Genomic DNA, 26,031 nt, shown 5'->3' with positions numbered 1-26,031 from the left:
TTGAAAATGATTTCATAAATACCTTCCTGTCATGCTAAGCATGAAAGCATAACTTAGATGGAGACCCCTTGCAGATATGCGGTTTTACTCAGCGCACTCGAATAGTCCCTCGGCGAGGAAAGAACCGCTTCACTCCGATGGTAACCCTCTGTAGATGCGCTGTTTTTGTCTAGCGTGCTCTCGTCGTCCCTCAAGCTGGACGGCTACGCGCAACTCCGGTGGAAAATCTATGTGGATCTGCTGTTTTTGCGTCGTGAGCGGAAATTCATGGTCCCTCGGGCCGGATACAACACCGTAGCTCCGACAGAAAACCCAAGTATTTACGCGGTTTCTCCTCACCGCGGTAGCATGCCGCGTCGCGTCGTCCGGATCATATTTGCCGAGCGTGCGGATTGTTGTTATTGTTATTATTGTTTTATCAGTTAATTAAATTACAAGGCATGTTTATGTTGGTTTCGGACTCGGCCTAATGACAAAATTACGCTGAGCACGACGAACTGAAAAGCGGCTTGTGAATGTCCTCCCCCCTCCCTCCCCCAGCGGATAGACGAGGGGAACATTAGCGTGCGAATGCGAGAAAGAGGTTCGGTTTTGTTTGCAGGACATCTGGCTCGGCATTGTCCTTGTTGTTTCATTAAAGATTTTTCATTAATTAGTTATCATGAGCTTATTGCTGTCAAGAGTAACACAGAGCTTGTTTCCGTCTTTTTCATGGGGAACTGCCCCAGAGATTATACAACTGACATGAAGTGGACCACATTTTGTAGTAAGCTCGCTAGTGTGGAAAAATCCATACAAAAAAAATATTAGAGACCGATACCTCGTAAAAAACTGCATTTCATATAAATGACGGTCAGAACAATATATATATATATATATATATATATATATATATATATATATATATATAGCGACTCAGGATATATATATACATTTACATATATTTATGAAATTATGAAATAATCTCTCCGCCAATATCCGTCGTCCGCCTAAATTCCATTTTAATCGGTGTGACTTTTCTTCATCGCTAAAATTCTTTATCCGTCGGATGGATCATTATGATGATATGACAAGAAAAGGCATGCATCTCGGCTTGCGACAAAAGTCAGATAGTATTAATCATTGAAATTTTCATGCCCCCCCCCTTTTGGCCATCGACAAATGTCTAAATTTCCTCTCCCTTTTTTGTTTCAGATATTCTCCAGATATGGAAAAGTTTTAAAAATTGTTACATTTACAAGAAATAGTAAGTATTGTCATTTTTTATTGCTCTTTCAATCATAAGTCAATTTTTTTTTAGTCTCATTAGTTATTTTGATATTTGTCTTAAGCATCTACATTCCACAAGTTGAGAAGTCCTATGAGCAACTATTCTAACTTATAAGTAATGCTCGGTAGTATTCTTCACTTTTGAAGGCACTTTAAACGCTCCGACTTTTTACCATTTGAAAAAAAATTTGGTTCACCACCCAATTTCTGGTATTGATTTCGGAGTACACACTCCATCTTGCCACTAGACTACGGACTGCCTTCTCTGCTCTTTTCTCAGTCCTACACTTTATGACGATTCGCGTCCTCTTTGTACGGCTTTAGAAAATCGGCAATTCAACAAATATCTCGTAATACCGGAGATGTCATTAAAACATTTTTATCGTTGTTTACAAAATTTTGTTTCCCTTATCCACGCTATATTCTATCACTCCTCTCCCTTTTAGTTACCTTTGGAAATAGATTCTACAGGATATCTACGATGGAAGCCTGCACCAATGCACCAGTGCACCACTTCCCCAAATAAAGTGAAGAAGTAAATCATTCTTGACTTAATATTGCATGATATCATTGATAGGCACCTCCACGAAAAACAGAACTATCTTCAAAATTGTCGTAGGAAGTCAAACATAACGCATATAGTGCAAGGCAAGATTTGTAGACAACCTGGAACAAAAATCTTCTAATAGATAGCTAATACTGTACTGAAGGTGCTGTTTTTGCCTTGATCGAAAATTGAAGGCGAAATACCAGTGCACGTAACTTCTATACCTTATTCATCTTATAACTCTGTTCTCTCTCAGGATACGTTTTGAACAGTCGCGCGAATCACCCAATCCAGTGCTCCCATTTCCCAGAACTAGTACTAAATTGCGGAACTTTTGAAATTTTCCTGAGTTTTTCCTCTAACTTATGAAATTCTCGAAATATTTCGGATCTTTTGCATTTTCCGGAACTTTCTGGGAACTTTTGAAGAAATCTAAAAAGAATCCCGGAATTTCTGACGCGGTCATTTACAGTGAGAGAAATTGGATAAAAAAAGTTCCGAGTCCCGGAACTTTTGACGGACATGGAATGGGGGCACTGCTCAATACGCCAACTCTTCCCCGGGATCCGTCCGTACACTGGAACTATGAAAATGAATTCCGATGAAATAACCGATCTCAGTTCTATCAGTTAGTAAAATCAATATTTAATCAACGTAAAAACTGGATGGATGTTGTGCGAAAACGTTATAAGTAATTACAAGGTTCGCAACAGCTTCCGGTCGGCGAGGGCCCCCGCTCGAGGGGGGGGGGGGGAGAGCTGCAATGGGAGTGTTAAAAGGGACAGGATCGGGAGGAACGAACGTCAGGATTACTCTGAATTAGGTTATTAACAACTAATGATATCGCAGAGCCCCGCTTCGGCTTGGGCGCCCGGCGCGGAATGACAGGAAACATGAGTCGCCCAATTCGCGGAAACGTATACCGTGTACTCTGCCCACTCAATTCTGATGCTCATCACTCACACATCAAAGCTGCGTCGCGGCCCAAGTTGGAGTTTATTAGAATGGGTGTCCCGAAAGTCCCGTCAATAGCCCCCGTACGAGAGAGCATGGATAGAGCTAGCCAAATGGGGGTGGTTAAGCGAGCTGAAAGATCATTTCATGGGGTTACAAATCGACGGTGTGAGTCGGCTATCACATAACTCGGTTTGCGACGTCGCATAGACTTCCTGTCATACTTTATTTTTTAAACGGAAAACTATACTCAAAGGCAGGAAAACTGCCGTGATTTTTCTTCTCTGTTTGAAGTAAATTCTGCAAAATCTTCAAAGAATGATGTCATTTTGTTCTCCTTTGAAAAACTAACATAGAGGCAGAGATTTACAGACACCGCAAACGAGATACGTGATTGCGGACTTACACCATCGAAATGATGTCTCGTTGATCTCATTTCGATAAAAATGTGCTTAGTTACACTGATTTCTAGGCAAAGAGCTCGAGCGCCCCTCGGAGAATTTCAGAACCTCTCTAGACGGAATCTGCATTGTGACCGAAGTCACAGTTCTTTCCCTGCTAAAAATGATGAGTAGGCTATTCAGAATTCGCCGACTCACATGAGTATAGAACTTCCTACTTATATGAGTAGAAATCCTACTCATGTCACTAGAATATTCTACTCATAATAGTAGAAAAGTTCAACTCATATGAATTAAATTTTTTTCATTTTTCAAAAGTGTTTTTTGACCAAAAGACACCGATACAGTAGGTTAATTTGAAAAATAAGAACATTTTGTTCTTATAATTTTTTTGATGCGGTGACTGGTTTCTGAGATATCAGACACGGTAGATTTAATGCTGAGCTCGTGTGAGTTGAAATCTCTAGTCATATGAGTTGGAATCTCTGGTCATATGAGTCAGCGAAAAGTGAATAGAGAAATTCTGCTCATATGAGTTAAATTCTATTGATATAAGTTGAAATTCTATTCATATGAATTAAAATTTTACTCACATGACTTTGATTTTCTACTCATTTGTAATCACCATTTTTAGCAGGGTTAGGTGTTTCAGGAGTCTCGTCACTAGCCCCAGTATGAATGAACAAATAATCACTGTCGTGATAGCGAAGAGAGCAGTATAATAAGTGTCAAATTTTCGAAATCGAATCTCCTTCAAAATTCGTCTAATATCTTTTAGATGAAATCACTGAAATAAGCAAAACAACAAAATAATTTATCTTATTTTCATGAAAACAAGACATGAGAAAGCCGTAGGTGTGCAAAAAATGACGTACTTTCAGGCAAAACAGCAGTAAGTGACAATATTCCTCCGGAGAGCCAATGAAAACAGTGCTTTCAAGTAAAGTGCCGCCCTCTTCTGCGAATTTCTAACCTGACAATGTGTTTGTTGTGTGTCCGATACGCAACCACGAAAGCATGCAGAGGATAGCACTTACGACTGTCTTGCCTGACAACAACCTAGCATGAACATGAAAAATATTCTTTTTATGTGATGGAAATAAAATCAGTCGAGTTTTAATCATCCAAACGATTTCTAGGAGTCTTTCGGCCGATTTGGGGCAATTTGACAAAGAACGGAGGTCTCTTTCAATAAAATTTTCCGGTCAGAAGCTTCTGAGCCCCTCTCAAAACTTCATTTTTGCACTTACTGCTCTTTTCGCCATCACGGCAGTAAAGCTAGCCAAATGAGAGTCAACGGACGTAAAAAATCATTCATCAGCTTTTTGACGCAGGCTTGTCCACCTAATTTCGTCAAAAAATCGCTAAATTTTACTCTTGCAGTGACTTTCATGCTTTGAGCTCCAATTCCAGCATTTCTTGTGAAATTTTAAAACCTTTTCAAGATGAATCCCTCAGTAAATATATCCCGTTAATGGAATTGGACTAAGGAAAGTAGCCAGGATACGATGGATGTGATAGCCGTATTATTACAGGTATTCGTACCGCAAGGTCTTTACGCGCTTTAAAATGCCTTCAATCATCCGTGTAGGCAGAAAACCAACCGTCAAGCGCGTATAGTTGCCTACTGGATCTCGAGCCACCAGTTGCGAAGTCTCAGCTTCCGCAGCGCTAATATGAGTTTCACGCGCGCCGCACGGTGGATCGAGTCAATGGTAGAGGTCGGTCATGGGCGACAAAAAAAAAGTTGATTTTAATATTTTTTCTTGGATTACTAGTAGTTACGCTTCCATCCAAAATGAATGTATCCACGGTTCTCGGATTTTGAACCCTTCCGCTATGACATGCGGGTTGCCTAAAGCTGAATTGCAGGTGGTATCAATTTGCGTCTAATTCTCAAGGTTTTATTCGCTTTTGCATGAGTTCTGTGGAGATAAATCAACAATATCCAATAAACATGGCTTATTCTCCCTCCCTAATAAGAAAACATTTTGGTATCTCTTTAATGTGCAATTGGCATATTTTTAGGAGGACCAAACACCTCAAAGGCTTGCTTTAAAAAACACGCCCCAAAAAATGTTAAAATAGCTCGATAAAAAAATGGCCACAAGTGTCCGCAAAATCCTTTGTTGGGTTGCCTCTGTACACTATCAGGGAATGATAATTAGTTAATAACTTAGGCCGCTAAGATCCGCTAATCTACGGTCCATTTGAATGATAGGAAGTCGCGCCTGCTGGGAAATCCGATCTTGCTCTATTGTCTCAATAAAATGTGCATCACACGATATCTTCAAATCCGATAATTTATTACGATTATGATTTTTGGCTTACTTGTTGCTATTTTTGGACGATACATAACCTTCTGTTGGTCTTTAAAGCTGATTCGATCAGCGTTTTTTTTTATACTGTGCGATAAAGTTTAAGGAGTATGTTTTTGCGCCTTGTATATTTTCAACGTCTAGTTTCTTGCAAACTGTCTGCAAACATACTAGAACTTTTCATGGTCCCTACAAATAGAAAATTTCAACTTTTTTCCCCCTTGGAGGATGACATACTTCTCTACCTGGGTAGCGAGAAAGTAAAAATTGGTGTAGGGTTGAAAAGAAGAAATACAGAAAAGGAAATTTCTTCAAGCGACAATAGTCCTTCTCGAGGTCTTCCAGGATCAGAACTTGCATGAAAAATAATTTTCTCCTATTTTAATATTTATTCAATAATTATAGTCTCAAACTACACTTCCAAAACACGAGGAACAAAACGAATACTGGAAGATGATATAATTTTTTTCCCTGCACATTCCAATTTTTTCTAATGTGGTGATAAGTACCTATAATAATATTTTAGGATGACTCGATAAAAAGAAGCTACAGTATACACATCTCTTTTTTATTTCTTTAATCTTTTGATTATTTTTGAAATATGAATATTTGTGAATAACTGAAGATTAGAGAGTTCATAAAACATGAAAAAGTCTATTGACCGGCTGGAGGAAAAGAGAAGAAAAAATGCAAACATTATCGAATGTTCCGTATAGGTACCTAAGTGTCAGTATGCAATTGGAGAAAAGAAACCAAATAACCATGAACAAAAACGATGTTGGCAGAAATTGAAAGAAATATGGCAACCTTCGTGGTGGGGGGTGTTAAAGCCGCCTCCCTCACTCTTCAAAGTACTGATCTTGAGTCAAGTTCTGCAAAATTTTTTTATGTACGATGCTTACGGTCAATTCGCCGAAAGTAACGTGAAAAACCAGTATCAAGGATCCCCAATTTCAAATAGTCATGGAAAAAGTGTGTTTCAAACTTGTATTAAAATCGTATTCGGCTGAAAACTGATCCCAAATGGAATTACGACGAAAGAATCTCATTGATGAGTGTAATTTGCTCTATTCGAAGGGTTGGGAAATCTCGTAATCAGAGAAAATAAGACGCGTGATGCGCGATGACCGACCCCTCCCATTGACTCGATCCACCGTGCGCCGCGCCAACTGACCGAATGCACTGCGTTTGGCGCAATGCGAGAAGTATTTACGCAGTCTTGTAGGCGCTAACATGGGCTTCTATGGTACCCATGAGGAGTTCCGCTTCGGCTGGTGGTGAGTTCTGGTGTAGGTGGGTGTCAAAAATTGGAAAAATCGCGCTACCTACGTAATTTATGGGCAGCCCCCTATTGTCCTTCGTAGATCATATACAAGTATTTCGGTGGCTAATCGCACAAATTGTATTTTTCATTTCAGATTCGTTTCAAGTATTAATTCAGTACCCAGATGTTGTCACTGCCCAGTCTGCTAAACTGGTGAGTTCTTCATACATGAATGTTTTTATTTTATTGACATTGTATTTTGTTTTGTGTGGGGGAGGGGGGGGGGAGACTTTCGTTATGTTTTAGAACGCAGCCTTGTAGCCCTTTTTACGGATGGAGGGCGGGGCAGAAGGAAAATGGATATTAACAAAGCTTACTCGCTGCTCCCGCCTTCATAGTCAGTTTGTATAATCATGTAAATTAAATTTGCTGCACTCATGAGGCAGTCTCGACAGTAAAGTGGGATGGAATTTGTGGAGCGTGCTTCTCGTTTACTTGCAATTTTTGCGTGAGCCGTTGAACCCTGGTTTGCTCTGTGAAATAATTATTTGGAATGTTTCTGAAAGCAAAAAATAACTAATTTATGATACGAGAGAAAAGGAATGATCTCTGTTGGGCTCGCAGGCGATATCTATATGATATACGATTATAAACGATATCAATTAAATATGTACTTATATGTATTCATAAAATAGCTTTAAATTACCTACACTGAAACCCACTGTGCTGAAATTCAGCTTTTAGCATCAAACGATACTGGTATGTTCTCTTGAGCTAAAACCGCCCTCGTCTCTCATCAGACGCAGCAAAAGATCCCGGCCCGCTCACCTTATTAAAAAGGGCTCAATTAAGGGCCTTGCAGGACCGTGCGTAATGGGTCAGTTACGCTCGTCACAGAATCCTGTTTGGGTGCTTGATTCCTAATGAGATTTATCTAAATAGCAACTCTATACGTTCCGTATTAACCGAGATACGGCGGTTTGAAAAATTCAGTTTATGACGTCATCCACCGCGGTAGTGACACCCTTGGTTTCTTCCACTTGACTTCCATCCGAGTTTCACGTTGAGTAACCGGTGCAAATGTGTGCCTCTCTGACTGACGAAAGCAAGGTGGAAGAAACGAAGGGCGTCACTACCGCGGTGAACCGAAACGTCATAAACCGAAATTTCCAAAGCGCGATATCTCGGCTATTATTAAACCCTGAGAATGGAGATGTTGCATGTGTGAGGAATTTGCGATTTGACTAATGATTCTTACTCAAAAAATCTTACACAAAACACGATAGTGACACTGGCTTCCCCTAAAATCAACTCCCAAGCTCAAAAAAAGCTCTCAAGTTGAGGCCAAAATGGAGGGGATATCCCACGCTAACCTGAGAGTCCACGTCTACATCAAGACGAACTCTCCATGCAAAGATAGGGAGCAAATACAAAGGACTGCCACTTTAATTGGGGACTTCAAAACTGAAAAAACAGCAACCCTGCTAATATATATTTGATCCCTATCTTTGCATGGAGAGTTTGTCTTGATGTAGACGTGGACTCTCAGGATTGCGTGGGATATCCCCCCCCCCCCCCCCATTTTGGCCTCAACTTGAGAGCTTTTTTTTGAGCTTGGGAGTTGATTTCAGAGAAAACCAGTAGCACCATCGTGTTTTTTGCAAACTTTTACATGAGAATCAACAGTCAAATCGCAAATTCCTCACACATGCAACATCTCCATTGCTGTTTGTAACACCTGTAAAAAATCTGATATTTTTTCTCAATTTGAAAGTAAGGCACGTTTCTCGCTTGGTTTTTTGCAGTCTCTAGATGGACAGAACGTGTACAACTCCTGCTGCACGTTGCGCATAGAATACTCTAAACTGACGAATCTGAACGTGAAATACAACAACGACAAATCGCGGGACTACACGAACCCAAGCCTGCCCAACGGCGAGAGCGGCCTGGACGGCGTAATCCCCGATCAGCTTTTGCCCCAGCTCCTCCTCACCGGCACAAACTCCCCCGTCGCCCTCCAGGCGGCCAGGCGCTCCCTCTCTCAGTCGGACCACACTCGCATTTCAGGTATGAGACCAGGGAAGAACTTAATTTATCAGATTTACCATGTTTACCGGTCATCAAGCTCATCTTTGGCAAGCTCTCTTACTTAAGTACATCCTATTAAGGTAATTCGTCCTTGTTTCTGGCAAGGTCAAATTGGCGTGTAATAGATCGCATTAATTAAGTCACAAATCTGGGCAGGTTTTGAATTCATAGCAAAAAAGAAAAGAATTTTTCTAAATAAAAACACTGGCAAAATTTGAAGAAATAAAAGCAGAATTCTTATTGGAAAGAAACCTTGCATTCTTTATGGAAATCGATAATTGTATCAAATGCAAGGTTTTTTTCTAGGTTACTTTTGTGGACACAGTATTACTATAATATGACGTCATTTCTTATCTTATTACTCACTTACTCACTGTCTTGTTCTCTAATTTATTCATGAAACTTACATGCTACCTAGCTATTAACGGAATGTATCTTATTTCCTCAGCTCCTGGCATGTTGGCTTCCCCTTTTACTCCATTAGCGTTAAATTCTCCCTTGGCTGCTTCCTACGCTGGATCACCTGTTAGTGGTGAGTGGAATTTTAATGTAATGTAAATTTTTAGCTCACTAGATGGATTATGTAAAGATCCAAACATCTTTCATTACTTTATAAATACTTAGTTACTTATTAAGAAATCAAAAGTTTTTTAATCGAAGAAAGTACTCTGAAACAAAACAAAATATGCCTAAAATACCTAGGTGTTATGCTGTAGTACCTAACTGCTGGAATTCAGAAGATTCCACAAGGAATTAAAGGGCAAATTTACTTAACGGAGCCTGTCTGTGTGTTACGATTGTTACACCAATTTTAGCAAAAATTTGGTATTTAAAATTGTGGAAAAAAACTTGAGCCACCACTTCTCTTTCTTCTCTCTCTTAATGAGGTCTAATACTTAGTACAACTCTAAAAAAAACAAAAATACTGAATAAACCATTTCTCAGACTGGTACACAAAAATAATCGATGTGATGGATGTGGGGTTAGTGACAATTTTTACAATGATTTCTTTACAAAAAAAAAATTGTATGTTAGAAAAAGGTACCAGTATTAAATTTGTAAGTCTGATACTATGCATAGCTAGAAAAGTGAACGCTCAATCCAAAAAAAATTAAGTTGAATTTTTAGTGTATGGGAGGTCAAATTGAACAGTATGTGAAGAAATTCACCAAAAGGAAGGAGATACAAAGAGACAGCGCGAAAATGATTACACTAAAATTAGTTGTAGGCAATGAATGATCCATGGAGTCATAATTTTTGTGCAAGGTGGGGGAAAGGGGATACTTAGGTACTAAGGGTCTGTATGGCAATGCACCATAGCTAGGCTACAACACCGCCACACCCCACAAGCTGACGGTATGTGATGTTGGGAGGCGCAGGGTTCATTCATTCCTATGAGCAACCTGGCACCAACACGATCGCCCTGCATCCTCAGGCCTACAATAATTGGTTACTTATATTTAGTTTTAATGCATCAAGAACTGCATCCTAAAAAATCTTCAATGCTAACAAATTTAATTGGTGTGTGGGTTCTGTAACAATCCCTTCCTCTAAATTGAGTGTTTTAATGGTACAGGACTCCCAATTGGAGGATTCACCCTCCCTGGCACCGGAGCCAACTCAGCACTTGGTGCAGGGCCACTGCGGCTAGCCAGTCAAGTTCCAGGCACTTGTGTTTTACTTATAAGTAATTTAAATGAAGAGGTAAGACATGCTTTCATATAAATATCTCAATGAATCTCCCCTCAGTTCTTCTCTGTATTCTAGAGTAGGTATATTTCACTCTTTGAAAATTTAAGGATGGGCTCAATTCAACTCCTTCAGACTTCTCCTGTCATCGCCAAGGAATAAATTCTTGATCCACATTGCTAAGTAACAGCTCCGTATGTTTAGAGTAGTGATTTGGTGAAGGGCCACTTCTGTGAGACTCAATTGTTTTTACTCTCCCGGAAATTCTTTTAGAAAAAGAAAAATTTTAGTCAATATAAAAAATAACTATGGTTTGAAGAGAGTAAGAGAGGAGTTGAATCTGGCCTATTCTGCAGGTATTGCTCTGTTTGTATGCCAGTAGTGAAGTTCATAAAAAGTCTCACAATCCCATTCCACCTCCATTTTACTGCCTTATTGCTGAGGAAGTTTGTGAACTTGTTTTCCTTGGCACCTCCTTTGAATTCGGGACCTAATTAATGTTACAATTCATTCTTGTGTAATCTGATCATAAAAAATATGCAGGAAAGCTTCCCTCAAAGGACTGTATGATTGGTGAAGGCCGTACACAGTGACTCATTAAAGTTCATGCAAATAGATTAGATGCTGTTTTCATATTGGTGTAAACTTGCAATATATGCAAATCCTAGAACGCCTCCTTTGGATTTGCAACCCAAATTTCCTTTCCACCCCTTGGAGATTGGTAACAGTTGTTGTGCGTAGCACAAAGGATTCCTATTTTTCCTAAAGCTGAGAAAATAATTTCTTAAATTGTGCACTAATTCCTACTCACCTGTTCCTATTTTGCTTGTCTTACTTTTCTAAGACCCCCCTGTACAACCTTCAATGTAGGTTGTTGGTTTTCCATTAAGTAGTTCTGGTCAGTAGATAGAAATATTTTAAAATGAATGTCACATTTGTCAGTCAGCCATCAAAGGCCAGCCTTAAATTATGTTATGTATGGAGGGTCTTAGGCAACATTACTTACAGGGAACTTAGAAGGGTACCTACCGAGTAAAATAATGGAAAATGGTTTTTAAGTGGCTCTTTTTTTTCTTTTTTTTATCATTTCTAGGGATTATGATGAGTATTTGCAAGAAAAATGAGCTCTCAATAGATAACCGTTAATTACTCACTCATTTATTTTTAACTAGGGGAGAGAGGTCAACGTTGCAACATTTCTTTAGGGGTGGGGGCGGTACAGTGTTACAGAGCATTACAGGAAGAATGAAGAGTGGGATCAAAAAACTGCAAATTTAGCATTCCATAATTCAGGGATGACCCTCTATTCAGCTATTCAGGCGTTCTAGGTGTAATTTGTATCTTGAAAGTGACACCTTCTTGCCATTGGGCGATATCTGATTCAATTCTCCTTTCGTTGTTTGAACAATACAATAGCCTTTTCCTGATGAACATTTTATAAGCTATTTTCCTGAAAATAGGATAGCACTCAAGGCTTCAGTAAGGACTTGTTAATAAGCAATATCAGGCTCTTATTGGCAGCAGATGTCTAATTTATGTGCATGAACCTAAAATTCTGGGTCTTTTTTTTTTTTTTTATTATTTTATTTTTTTTATTTTAGTTATTAGAGTATATACCACTTTTGAATGTTCTCAGGCTTCCTTTACAGTCAGAGGTCAATCTCGTATTTCAAAGTGTCAATTTTTTCTTAGTCACATTTTCATCAAGGCTTAATCAAGAGCACATGTTGAATGAATTAATGTTCATTTACTAGCTTTCCCCACTATCTATTATTTGAGCCCATATGATTAGATTAATCCCTGTCAATGAGTTTATTTTCAGTATCCCATTACTATTTTTCCCCGATGTAGGTATATGTTACTGATAATAAAGTGTTGCCATCAATCAAAGGTAACCGAAATTCAAAAGGCATAAAGTGCGTCTGAATTCCAGCCCCATTCTCTCAAAAACTACTATTAATATTAATCGATGAATCAAAAGTTATAGAATGGATTTTTTCAAGTCTTCACTGGTAATGCAAAACACATCGACCACGAAAAAGGGTTAGATACCAAGCATAATAACTCATGCGTTTTTGTCTAAACTGTAGGTACATATGTCACAGTAGATACAGTGAAAACTTCCTTTTTCAAATGGTAAATGAGAAACAAGCTTTTTTGTATTCGTAATTTTAAAAGATTCTAGCTCCCCAAAAAACCAAAATATACTTGAGTTGAAATGAGGCTCTAAACTAATTTCTTCGGTGTACTGAATCGCTCTACACAACCTCACAGACTCTGTGCATCAGAGGAGGATGGCTTTTTTATGAAGCCCGATTGTGAATATTTGTCAGATAATAAGTTTGTTTAAATAGCTGCTTCGACTTGATGTTGGGTTCTTCAGCATGTGGGAAGTTTGACTTTACTGATTTTGATGTAAGCAATGAATGATATTTTCTTATTTACATATTGATGATGGAAATTTTGGACATCGTGTTTCGTGTGAACTTCTGGTGAGAGTACATATTAGTAGCCCAGAAAGTTTTTAGGAAGCACAATAAGTTGAGCATATGCTATGAGTTGAAAAAGTTTAGGAGTACACATTCAAATGTTTTGCTGAAACAGAATCATAGAAAACTGCCCCATATCAATATTAAGTACCATATGTTAAATTTAAAAAAAAAAAAAAAAAAAAAAAAAAAAAAAAAAAAAAAAAAAAAATGCATATATCTGCATCAAATATTGAACAAAACTCATATTTTATACAGGCCTTCAAAGCAGTCCTTCTGGTTTTTAAATTGGGATTTTTTTTTTTTTTTTTTTTTAAAAGAAAAATAATAACGATGATAATTGTTGGGCATTTACTTTATCCTCAGAAACATATACCTACACAATTAGAAAAACACTTGACTCGAAAATATATTTTACATATGTTTGATTTGTAAGTAGCTCAGCTCATAGCATTCATACTTCTAAGAACAAGGGCGTAGTCAAAAAAGCAAGTAAATGAATAAGTAGTTTTCAAGTTAAGAGTTCTTTAAATCTCAGAAACATTGCACTTAATAGATCATAATTTTTTGCATTATTCAAGGACGTCGATTACTGTGATTATTTTCTTGCTGTGTCACCTACAAAATGGTACACAGACAATTGATCGTATTTGAATTTTAGGTATTTTTTTGAAAATTAATCACTTGAATGTTTTATTGCAGTAACTTTGGCTCACATTTCTTTTGCCTTATGATCCAGAGATTTATCTGCCATTGTTAGAGTGTCTTATATTTTGATATTAATGAGGACTGAAAGAGGAAGGAGTCCCTAGAAAATCTGAGTTTTTCTTTGAATCCATCATTGAATAAGTTGACATCCTGCCCATGCAACTTGGTAATTGACTCAAGAATATCTACTCAGGATTCTAACTGTCTAAAACTACGCTATCTGTAAAGTAGTCTCCTAGCTCTTGAGCATTCTATGTAAAGTAACATCTTCTTGCAACCCGTCCTCTCTTTTGAGATATCTTCTGCTGTTCCTACATCAAAACTGTTGACTTTTTGGCTACGCCCCTAAACAAATATCTACTCAAAGTGTGTGTCCTATTTTGAAGTTTACTAAAAGCTGATTTAAATTTTAATTTTCCATTTTTATTTGTTTATTAATCAACTCCTTTGCCACCCAGTCTATGATCTTTACTCTATTTTCCATTTTATCTACTTATTTTTATTTTATTTTATTTTTATTTTTTGCTATGTTTTTCATTCTGTCTCTTTCTGTTGCGGACACTACTCTAACTCACTCACACTCATGCTCTTATTGCGATGTTTCGATGTATCGAAATCGCTCCGTCTCGATTTTTACCTTCTGGCTAACTACCATGTCTCCTTGCGTGCTTCGTAGATGGTCACTCCAGATGCTCTCTTTACTTTATTTGGTACGTTTTCAAAACCAGCAAATACCTACTTATGAATCACTTTTTTATCCTTCTTACATTATTCGATCATTTTATTTCTTTCCTTATTTTGTGCAAAAAAGAGTTTGATCTCACAGGGAGCTCATCAAATTTGAATGTTAAAATTTCACTTTCATTTTTTCTCCTTTCATTCAAGTCTTCCAGAAAAATTAACTAAATATTAACAGTTTTATATACCCTTTTAGTTTAGAATTCCTAATGAATCATTCATTCATGTCATACATGTATGCTGAAAATGAGTAAACTTCACACCTATTTCCTCCTTTTTCCCCCACTTAAATACTTTTTTTTTTTTTCAATGTTTGACTCTTTTCTCAAATTTTATGTGAAACCTCTCCAGGCTTATTGATCAAATGAATGAAAAATAAGTTATAAGATTTTTAAACAAGAAAACATAATTTAATATCGCATCAATTTAATTGTTTAATCACCAAACAACTCAATCTGGGTGGTATGTTAAAAAAGTTTCTGAATTTGCCCTGCCATAGATTCAAAATAAACTGCATCGAATTGACAGTGAGTGGTTTTAAAACCTGGAAAATAAAAAAAACAACAATATTTTAAAGCTAGCTCCATTCATGTGATTAAAAGTGCTCTCTTGGAATTCTCATATCTACCCGAATCTGCCATGCATTACAATTGGGCTTTGAAGTCAGTTAAGCTAATTTTTTGTAGCAACTTACCTCACAAGAGGCAACATCAAATTAGGGTAAAGCACCCAAACTGTGGCTTTTCATCTAGGCGATTTTAAAATTTGGTTAGTAGGTTACGAAGTAAATATAAATTTTTTGCACTCTGCTACCACATACAGGGTGTCCCAAAAGTCCGTAAACCCCCCCCCCCCCCTCGTAACTTTTGAACGGTTAGAGATAGAAAAACGAAACTTTTAGAATGTTTAAAGGTGACCATCTTCTAGGGGGGTCAAAATTTTTTTGGGGGGGGGGGCGCAGGGGCCCCCAACTTTTTTTTTCAAACGGTAAACCCTACCTTGTGATACATCATTAGAAAGAGCATAAATAACTAAGAATTTTGGCGCAAATCGCAAATCAATATCTTAATTTTTGACCGAGTTATGATAGGTCAAAGGTCAAATTTGACCTATTTTCAAAAAATCATAACTCCGGTTCAAATTATCGTAAAGAAAAAACTAAAACGGAAAAATTTACCAAATTGTAAGCACTTTCAAGTAAAAATCACAGAAATTACTTCAAACTAATTTTAAGGGGGGTTTCCGACCCCCAAATAAGTCATTTTAAAGGTCATACGATTTTCTCGCGAAATGAGCCAATTTCCCCTTACTTTTCCTCAACATTATCTTAGTTAGTTCACAATTAGTTCAACATTGCGTTTTCAAGTCCCCAAAATGTCGAAGAAAGTTTTTTAAAAAAATGAAATTTAAATGGTTGAATTGAATCACCTTAAATTTCGTTTTTTGAACTTTGCCCGAAATTTGGGGACTTGCCAACGCAATGTTGAACTAATTTTGAACTTACTAAGATAATGTTGAGGAAAAGTAATGGAAAATTGGCTCATTTCGCGAGAAAATCGTATGACCTTTAAAATGACGTATTTGGGGGTCGGGAACCCCCCTTAAAATTAGTTTGAAGTAATTTCTGTGATTTTTACTTAAAAGTGCTTACAATTTGGTAAATTTTTCCGTTTTATTTTTTTCTTTACGATAATTTGAACCGAAGTTATGATTTTTTGAAAATAGGTCAAATTTGACCTTTGACCCATCATAACTCGGTCGAAAATTAAGATATGAATTTGCGATTTGCGCCAAAATTCTTAGTTTTTTATACCCTTTCTAATGATGTATCACAAGTTAGGGTTTACCATTTGAAAAAAAAAGTTGGGGGCCCCTGCGCCCCCAAAATTTTTGACCCCCCTAGAAGATGGTCCCCTTTAAGATAGAAACATTCTAAAAGTTTCGTTTTTCTATCTCTAACCATTCAAAAGTTACGAGGGGGGGTACGGACTTTTGGGACACCCTGTATCTAAAGCCGCTTTATGTGGAGATGAGCAAGCTGTGTCGACAGTGTACGTCTGCAACCACGTATCTCAATTAAAAATCTTCCGTCCTATCTAATTTTTTAAAAGGAGAGCAGAGTGACATCATTCCTCGGAGTTTTCACAGAATTTTCTTCGCACAGAGAAGAAAAATCTCAGCAGTATTAAAAAATTGCTGTTGAGTCGTTTCTCATTTAATAAATTACTTAAGTATGACAGGAAGTCTACAACGTTGTGAACCGAGATGTGTGGTAGCGGACTTACACTGTTGGGTGTTAACTTAACTTTTATGAACTTTCGGGTGTTCTTCTGATTTTTAAGCAGTCTAACTAACCATAGGCTCTCAGCATTGTTGGAGGTCCTCTTTGCAGCCACAATAAACCTGAATCATAATTAAAACACTACAAGACAGTTAGCTCATTTAGAGATTATTACCCATTAATGACCAACAAATAATGGTAATTGGCTGAATGGATCTCTAGATATAATTATGCCAGAAACTGAGCTTACTTATTGTGATTATGCTTTGCTCTCCAGTAGCCCATAAGCCATATTTTACAATCGAACGTTCTTTTGTACGAGGGGCGTTCAATAAGTAAGTATCCCCCCCCCTCTAAAATCCATAAGAATGGACCAATTTTGAAAAACTTGGGCTCAAAATCTTCCTTAGGATATTTTGAGTTCAACAAAACAAACCGCAACAAAATCGGACCATGTGCGGCCGAACGCGAGCCGTTTGAACGCGCCGAGGTGCTCGACGCTCCCGCCGAATCTGCGAGGATTTGAAGTCTGCTACAGGAGAAGAGCTTCTCTGCCAAAGCCTCAGTCGTTCATCACTGACGAAAAATCAAAGAAATTTTTGTAGAATAAGGGGCTTACCTCACTTCTCCACATAACCAGCTCGATCCAAGCAAGTCTGATACTGAGACTAAGACTAAGAGAACAGCTTTTGGATGCCTCGTGCGTGGAAGTCTTTCAGCTGACCGCGGATGAAAGAGTGGACGGCTTGTTTGACCTCTTCCACTGATTCAAAATTAACTCCTCCGAGTTCAGATTTCAGGAACAGGAATAAATGGTGGTCTGGTTTGCCATTTATTATCGTATCTGAAATCTGAACTCGGAGGAGTTAATTTTGAATCAGTGGAAGAGGTCAAACAAGCCGTCCACTCTTTCATCCGCGGTCAGCCGAAAGACTTCCACGCACGAGGCATCCAAAAGCTGTTCTCTTAGTCTTAGTCTCAGTATCAGACTTGCTTGGATCGAGCTGGTTATGTGGAGAAGTGAGGTAAGCCCCTTATTCTACAAAAATTTCTTTGATTTTTCGTCAGTGATGAACGACTGAGGCTTTGGCAGAGAAGCTCTTCTCCTGTAGCAGACTTCAAATCCTCGCAGATTCGGCGGGAGCGTCGAGCACCTCGGCGCGTTCAAACGGCTCGCGTTCGGCCGCACATGGTCCGATTTTGTTGCGGTTTGTTTTGTTGAACTCAAAATATCCTAAGGAAGATTTTGAGCCCAAGTTTTTCAAAATTGGTCCATTCTTATGGATTTTAGAGGGGGGGGGGATACTTACTTATTGAACGCCCCTCGTAGTAATGTGGGTCACAAGGTCAAAAGCTTAACATTAATGTGAAACCAAATGTATCGCAAAATAGAACTAGCTTGCTTTGATTTTGCCTCTAACATTTATCGTTGCTACAAATGAAAAAGAAAAAAATGAAGGAGAGGAGAGAAAGGCTTAGATTTTACTCATGTGTTCCATGTTTCAATTCATGCTGTAAATTAAGCTCATGAATTAAGCATTTACAATATGGTTGTATTAAAAATGTCTATATCATCTCGTTTCAATTTTTATCTTTAAATTCAAGGTAGAAAAATTCCATGAACTTTTATCTTTATTATATCTTGCTGTATATATCTCACTTGTTTAACATATACAGACCCCATCAAAGATTGTTTCACATATCTTTCTGCGGAATAAGTTGAATCTGAAAAATAGAAGAGTGCTAATTAGAGCTCCTCTTGACCTTAAAATGATCAAAAAAGTATTTATGGTCCAAAATGTTCTACAAAGCAAATTTTACATTTTATCGTCGTTACTTTGAGACTGTGGCTCTGGTTATGAATTGTATCAGATCATTAGGCAACATGAGGTGTCCATAATTGGGTCGCTCCCTGCTTTTGTCTGGAAATAAGAGAAAAATCTAATTATTGACACGAGAGCTGCAATTTGACTTGATGTAAGTGCAAAGTTACTTGTTGAAAATTATGATCGAAAATGGTACTTTTCATTATGTTCTCTGAAACATTTCCTCAGGAAAAAAAATCAAAAAGGTAACTTTACGCTCTTAGATTAATCTCAGTATTTTTATTGAAAAAATAGCTATTTTTTAGGCAAAAGAGGCAGAGACCCAACTGTGTACACCTATAAGAAACTTTTTTTAGCACCTTAATCGTTGGGCCAATTTCAGAATGTAGAAAAGCCTAGATGTGTCTCACATTTATTGGTCATCACTCCGAAGCTCCATTAAGTTTATAAGTACTTAAATGACCTGCCATACTTCCTTATCTGTTTTCATTTGTAATCGGTCTGTCTAGGTTATCAATTCAGGCATGTGAAGCTTTTAACGTGGTAGACTTTTTTTTCTTTCATTTTCTTAATTAAATGGAGAGGATAATGGAATCCAAGACAAATTAATTTCAACTTTCAATAGATGTGCAGATTATGACACTAAGCAAATAGGTAAAAAATTTTAAGGGTTGCCTGGGAAGTAAGTCAAAGGATTTATATCCTCTGAACTATATTACATAGAGACAACAAGAAAAAATATTTTTAAAGCCCCTACTTCCAGCTTTCCAGCAAGCCCCAGGACTTTCTTTTCTAGAGCTTTGATAAAAAGGATACTACTGAGCCGATCGCCCTTCCCTGCATGTCCAAATTTGATGTACGTGCATCACCTGCATGTGAGTTACTGCACCTTTTGCTTACTGCAATTAAGTGACTTGCGATGGGCGTAGTTGAACTTCATATGTACTTTAGGAGAGCACAGTTTAATTCTCTGATTTCGCAGAGTTGATCATTTTTACTTTGATGACTGCATAGTCATTGTAAAGTCTTACTTGGCGGCTGAATCACTGCTGGCGTTCGTTATTTTTTATATTGCCCTGGCCCTTAACAAAGAAATTCTGTCAATGATAAACCATTTGGAGAAGCATTCATTCTTTACTAGCCGTAAAATGTGAATCATCCTGCTGCCTGCCTGTTGAAATTTTTGGTTTGTTGTCCAGCTAAGATAAGATAAAGCAGACCTAGGAATGGAGTTATGTGATTGATTAGCTTTATAGGTCGTCCCCTTTGTCAAGCCTTTGTTGGGTGGAATCAACGACAAAATATCGGCAACTCAAAAGGTGTCTTTACTTTCTCATCAACACCACTTGATAGAGGTACAACAAAAAGGGCGACTGATGATGCTGACCAATCACATAACCTCATTCCTGTCTTTATCTGCTTTATCTGGTCTTTTCCGATTGACTGGTATAAAGTTCCAACAAACAGGCTCCAAACTTTACGCAGCTTTTTATATCTTGAGCTTAAGTAACAAATAGCAGAGTGTAATTTCCACATTGAAAAAACTATCAATACAACGACAAAATTGGACCAAGCATAACTTAACTTTGAAAAAAAGAAAACACACATGAAATAACTTAATCATGAAAGAATCGTGTGGACCCTGCCTTATTCTATCACCTTCTTACCTAAAGTAGAACGCTATGCAGTTACGACGTATTGACTATTGTAGAAATTATGATAAATCCTGCAATAGTGCAGCAAAAACAGAGCAATGCTAAATTGCACACATAGTTCAATTTTCTTCCAGAACTTATTTGCTGTAAGTGATAGATGCTACGGCTTATGTCATCATGATGTACCCTAAAATTTTTGACCCCATTTTGGGTTTAGTAAAATCCACTTCTCTGGAGTTCCTATGAAACTTTAATCATCCCACAGTGTGTCAGGAACCTGAGAGTAGAAGAGAGGCCCCTCGTAATTAAGTACTATCTGCACCTTGTAATACTCATTTATCACCAAAAGACAGCAAAAATCTTTGATTGCCAGCTAAAAAAATAACCTGTACATGCATAACGGCATCCATAGACAAATATGGGTAAAAATGGATTTGCCTGAAGAGCACCCAGTGTCAAGGATTTTGCCCTGAACAATTTTAATTTTGTATCAATATTCAAGTAGTAACTGCAAGTAATAATTTATTTAAGTATCCAGACTATGAATCTAGAGATTATCCAGTCGGAGTTTGCGAATGAAAAGGATAATTTTCTTTGAAAAAGTAGCATTGCTTTTTCCTTTGATGGCAGAGCAAGGATACTGATATTTCTCTAAAAACCTTTCTTCTGGAGTAATGAATTTATACCCATTCCCACACAATGATTCAAACATTTGATTTCTCAAGTAAATAGGTTTAAACTTTAGATAAAAATGTTCAGGGACTAAGGGTCAAGGGCCACGCCAGAGATCTAGGCCTTTGGCACTATAATGGATACAGTTACTATTACAAATTTACAAAAATGTTAAATGAATTTTAGAAATTTCACTAGATTTTTGTGGATAAATCTTAATCCTGAATGCACTAATGTTCCTCCAAAACAAATTTTTCGATCAATTTTTTTTAAAAATGCAGGATTCACTGATGACAATGATTATTTTATTTTATTGCTTTTTTCTTTTTTTCTTTTGCAAAGGTGCATGAAAATGTCTTATCTGTTAAGTACGTAGAATATTATATTGAAATAACAAAAACCACTCCCTTTTGTCCAGTCTTTGGGCACCTAGAACACCTTGTATAGTTCAAATTTTGTTGTCTCTGCTATGGGTTTTTCTTCTTATTTTTGCTTTAATCCTCAAACGTACCTAATATCCTCTCGTAAAAATGTTTTTTATACTTGCAAAAAATAAAAATTCACATCATAATTTGCTTGATAATTCAAAACTCATTTAAATCTTAGATCGTCACGTTACTTCAACGTAGTTTTTAATTCTGTTTGTTTATTTTTTATTTTACCGCAGCATAAAATTTGGTGGAATTGAAAGGTTAATATTTATTTTTACAATTAATTTTTTTCTTAGGTTTTCTGGTCTCTTTTTTACCATTAGTTTTTTTCATAGGTTTTCTGATTCTCAGTGGTGTCTTAGGGAAAGATAGCCAAGTGATAACTCAATCCAAGTATTCTCTACCTTGAAAAAGTATTCTTTTTAAGGAGCTGACTCTGTTTTGTGCAGGGATCTATCATAATTTTATTTTTTGGTTCTGATAGTTTGTTTAAAATGCTCATCTCTTGAACTTGTCCAAAAGTACTTCACTCTGAATAGTTGAAAATTGCAGTGGAATCATATCACTACATGATTGAGCATTGGGGATTGGGGAGGGCGTACAAATTTACAATCCATCTTTAGGCATCTTAGTTCCTTCCGACATCACTGTCTTATTTTTTCTTTCTTTTTTTTCTGTTGATCCTTGAATTTCATTCAACTATTTCACGAATTAATACTGGCTCAGAGTTCATTGAAAAGAGTAATAATCAGACCTGTTGTAGTATGACACAAGCATAGGCTATCACTGATCTGTATTTAGATGAACTGGTCAATAAGCTGCTAATAAAATTCAAGATTGTAAATGGATCTTTGTTTGTGCAGATACTTCACATTATTCAATTCTTAAAAATGGACAAAATATGTACCAGATGAAACTTAAAATTTCCATACAGTAAACAAAACCCACCACGGAAGGTGCAAAATAATCATTAAAGCCTTTGAGTTAATAATTTTTTTGATAATCAACCCCCATGCGAAGCATCGCTAAATATACATAAAAGACACTGAGAGATAGTGTGTACTGCTTCTAGGTGTATGGTTCACATGCAGCAAGATCATTAAAATATTTTTAAGTAAAGCAGCACAGATAGTGGAAACTTTTGAGTAATAGTAACTGATATCGTTGAAAGTGAAAACGAAGTCCCATTGAGCATACAATCACACTTGACTATCTGTGAAAATGATCAACCAAAAAAACCAAGCCTCAGTTTTTCCTTATTGCTCTTGTCTTGTAATTTGAAAACTGTAAATACCTTTTTCGGAGTCAGGTTCATTAATTACAGTTCACCAAGGTGCATCAAGCTTAAAACTATTCTGCCTCAAAATATTTCCTTCATCTCTTCTTCCTTTCTATTGGATCAGCATCACAAGTGAAACAAATCTGGACGTTTTAATTTTAACTTTGATGATTCTGCAAGCCTTTATCAACTTTGTAAAAATTTTATTATCAGTGAGAGGTCTAAGACTATCCCAAATTTTCTAATCAAGGCTATACACTTTCCATCAACTTAAACTCCTCTCAGTAATAGTATACATTTTTTTTATTTAAAAAAAAAATCAGTTCTCAACAAAATCAGTCCCCTAAACCTTCATCCAAAAATAATTTTTCGCTCATTACACTACCAATTTATATTCCCATAAGTTGTCTCGCTAGCAGGAAACACATTTTCATAATTTCACAGGGTAAAAAAAGAGGAAAAAAGAAAGTAAAGGAGGGGGGAGGGAGAATCCATTTAGTAAGTAGTATACATTTTATCATCCAGATTGTTCTGCAGATCAAAATATCATTTTTTACAGCAATTTTCAGAGCTCATCAGAATTGTTCTTTATTACAATTTTCCATCTATTTTTGTTATTTTATCTATTTCTTTTTTACTTTATAAATTCATGTTTTTCTTCTTTTTTTTCTTCGTTTCTCTTTATTATGAACTGAAATTTTTGTTAATTTAAAAGCTTAACTTTTTACTTAGATTTTTTTTTGCAATTATTGGTTCAAAAATGTCTATGCATGGACCCATTATTTCATCTCTTCCGTTTTCTTCTTTGCGTATCTTTATTTCTACAGTCGGCAGGTATCTAATATTTGTCATTTCTATCATTTTCTACTCTTCTATTTATACTTTTTATGTTGAAATATCTATGCATGTCAATGTTATTCAGTTTCTCATGGCTTCTTACTTTTTTCTAAGATTATAATTTTCCATGAATTATTAGTTTGAAATTCGTTCTCCTCTACTCTGCAAACCGAAGCAATGACTATCTTCCTTGGCCTATGAGCAGCCTTTTTCCTCTGATTTCTTCCTACTTTCTATTTCACAATAATTTATCTTCTAATCAGGATAGTACGCACAGAAATCTTACTATTGCCATCTCTAATCAGGATAATCTCATTTTATTAACTGCATCATCTCTGATTTTCAACACTTGCAGTGTAGATTAATGAATTGGATCACTTATATCAGCAAAAAACTAGCTTTTTCATTTTTTTAGAAACAACAAATCTACTTTTGATCTCTGTACCCAGGAAGGTTATTTTATAAAAGTGTCCATGCCCTCATTTCCTTCCTTTCTGCTAAACTTCGATTGACAACAATTGAGAATCAAGACTATAATACAATATTTAGGAACGCTCTTTGCCAGTTGTTGCCTAAATGCCTACTCGTGTCCCTAAAATTCAGTTGCTAGAAGAAATCGAAAAAATGCATCCCATATTTTTTTATTGTAAGAATCATCAAAGTGGAATGATTTAGAGGATTGGTGACAGAATCACAGATCATCCTCGTTGCTGAGATACTTGATGCTCATATTTATTTATTTATTTTTATAAGTTTTTTTTTTTTTTTTTTTTTTTTAATACTTTAATATTTTAATTTTTGAGAAAATATCACCTTGTATTTTCTCATGAAATTTTTACAGAATATTTTCGCACGGACTAAGAAATATGGCACAAAGTTTGTGCAACAAAAATAATAAATCATTCTTCAGAAACACCAACTATGGTACACAACATGCAATGTTTTTCACCAAGATCTTTACTTTTTTCTCCACTTACCATCTATGAATACATTAAGTCACACCAAACACTATTCTTGTGCCAAAGTGTTCGTTTATGAGATTGAATTTTGAAATTAAAAGACTCTTTCGAAGCACTGCATAGGTCTGTGGCAACTGTTGAAGCAGAGTTGAGTTTGACAGGGTGTAAAATCATTCCTTCTAAATTACCGATTTGCAGATTAGTCACAACAATCCTAGGTTATCATCCTGAACAAATGCGCTAGTATACTCAGAATGAATCTGCTTGAAATAATTTTGTCATTGAAAGTAGAAACATTTATCATGAATAGATTCTAAGCAAAATCCCAAGCATTGATGTCTTTCCTCAATCATTCTGAACCCGCCTCTGAAGATGCTTTTAAGAGCTGTGCAAAGCCTCAAAAGAACTTACTTTCTTTTTAAACATTATAATAGCCAATTCCATGAGTCTTTTTTTTTAAGTAGCAATCTAAATTGACTTTTGTTTAATATGGGAGTAGATTTTGTTAAGAGGAAGGAGGTGGGGTGGATTTTTTTCATTTCTCAGCTGCATAGATTTTTTGTTTAAGTTGTATGCAATAACTTAGCCTAGTACAGTCCTTAATAATAAAGTGAAATCAAGCTAAATGGATCAGTTTCATGTTTCACAGTATTAAAGTATCAGCTTCACTTGATCAAAGTGAGATTTGCCCAGTGGGTAATCTGCCCTCAGTAAACCTTTCATTAGCCACTGGCTCATTAGTTATTCATTTTAAAGACTTATGTTTGATCATATGAAAGCGACCTTGTGATGCTTAACTCTCCTGGATCAATATCACCAGTCTAAATGACTGAAGTTTCTCTATGGAAAGTGACAAAAACATTGCCCACTGGAAAAGCAATATAAGTCAATGTAAGGATTTTCATGCATTTTCTAGTACTGATTTTGTGAATTGTCTAGTGTGATTGATCATCATTTTAAAGAGAATGTCACTTTTGCTTGCACAGGTGTATACGGGGATGTATTACGCGTAAAAATACTTTATAATAAAAAAGACAGTGCTTTAATTCAAATGGCAGAGCCTGCTCAGGCACATCTTGGTAAGTTCTTCTCTTGACTCTTAATTCTGTTTCATTTATCAATGAAAATGGAAACTACAGGGTGATATATAGACCTGAAATTTTGTGAGTGCTCCCAGGTCAAGGGAAACGACTTTTGGGCACTCCCAAAATTATAAAGGGGCCACCATGAAAATAGGCAACAACTTTAGGAGTCATAGGAATCGTGTGGGACTTTAAAATCACCCTGTAAGTATAATTACTGAAATGAAGTTGCAAACTATGCAATCTTAGAATCAAATCATGACATGATACCTATCTAAAGTGTCACTTTTGATTTTTATTGTCCTTTCCATGAGTTTTTGTATTTTCCCTCGATACTTTAGAAAAAACTTTTTTGCCCGTAAATAATTTCTCAAATAAGTAAGTAGGTAATATAACTTTTTTTTTAAAAAAAAAATTACCTATTGTAATAATTTTAAGCACACTGGTGTCATATTTGACAGTGTCTATGACTGAAAATCCGTGGACTGGGTATATTATATATTGATAGCTATTTTTGTTCTCTGAGAATTGCTGAGGCTTATTG

General features: G+C 36.5%; 1 protein-coding gene across 1 annotated transcript in view; it reads left to right on the top strand.

Annotated features, from left to right (window-relative positions):
* Nucleotides 1–987: 987 nt before the first annotated feature.
* Nucleotides 988–26,031, top strand: part of LOC109032423 (polypyrimidine tract-binding protein 1) — a 49,574-nt gene continuing 24,530 nt past the window's right edge. Inside the window, exons 1-7 of the mRNA XM_072297073.1 lie at nt 988–1,246; nt 6,908–6,966; nt 8,559–8,820; nt 9,290–9,373; nt 10,418–10,545; nt 14,404–14,437; nt 25,392–25,484. Coding sequence (XP_072153174.1) covers nt 1,162–1,246; nt 6,908–6,966; nt 8,559–8,820; nt 9,290–9,373; nt 10,418–10,545; nt 14,404–14,437; nt 25,392–25,484 — 745 coding nt within the window. The 5' untranslated portion in view covers nt 988–1,161. The remainder of the gene's footprint in view (nt 1,247–6,907; nt 6,967–8,558; nt 8,821–9,289; nt 9,374–10,417; nt 10,546–14,403; nt 14,438–25,391; nt 25,485–26,031) is intronic.

Source organism: Bemisia tabaci, chromosome 2, assembly GCF_918797505.1.
Source record: "Bemisia tabaci chromosome 2, PGI_BMITA_v3".
Taxonomy (NCBI): Eukaryota; Metazoa; Arthropoda; class Insecta; order Hemiptera; family Aleyrodidae; genus Bemisia; species Bemisia tabaci.
The sequence above is the reverse complement of the archived record's forward strand: the minus strand, read 5'-3'. Positions and strand labels throughout refer to the sequence as shown.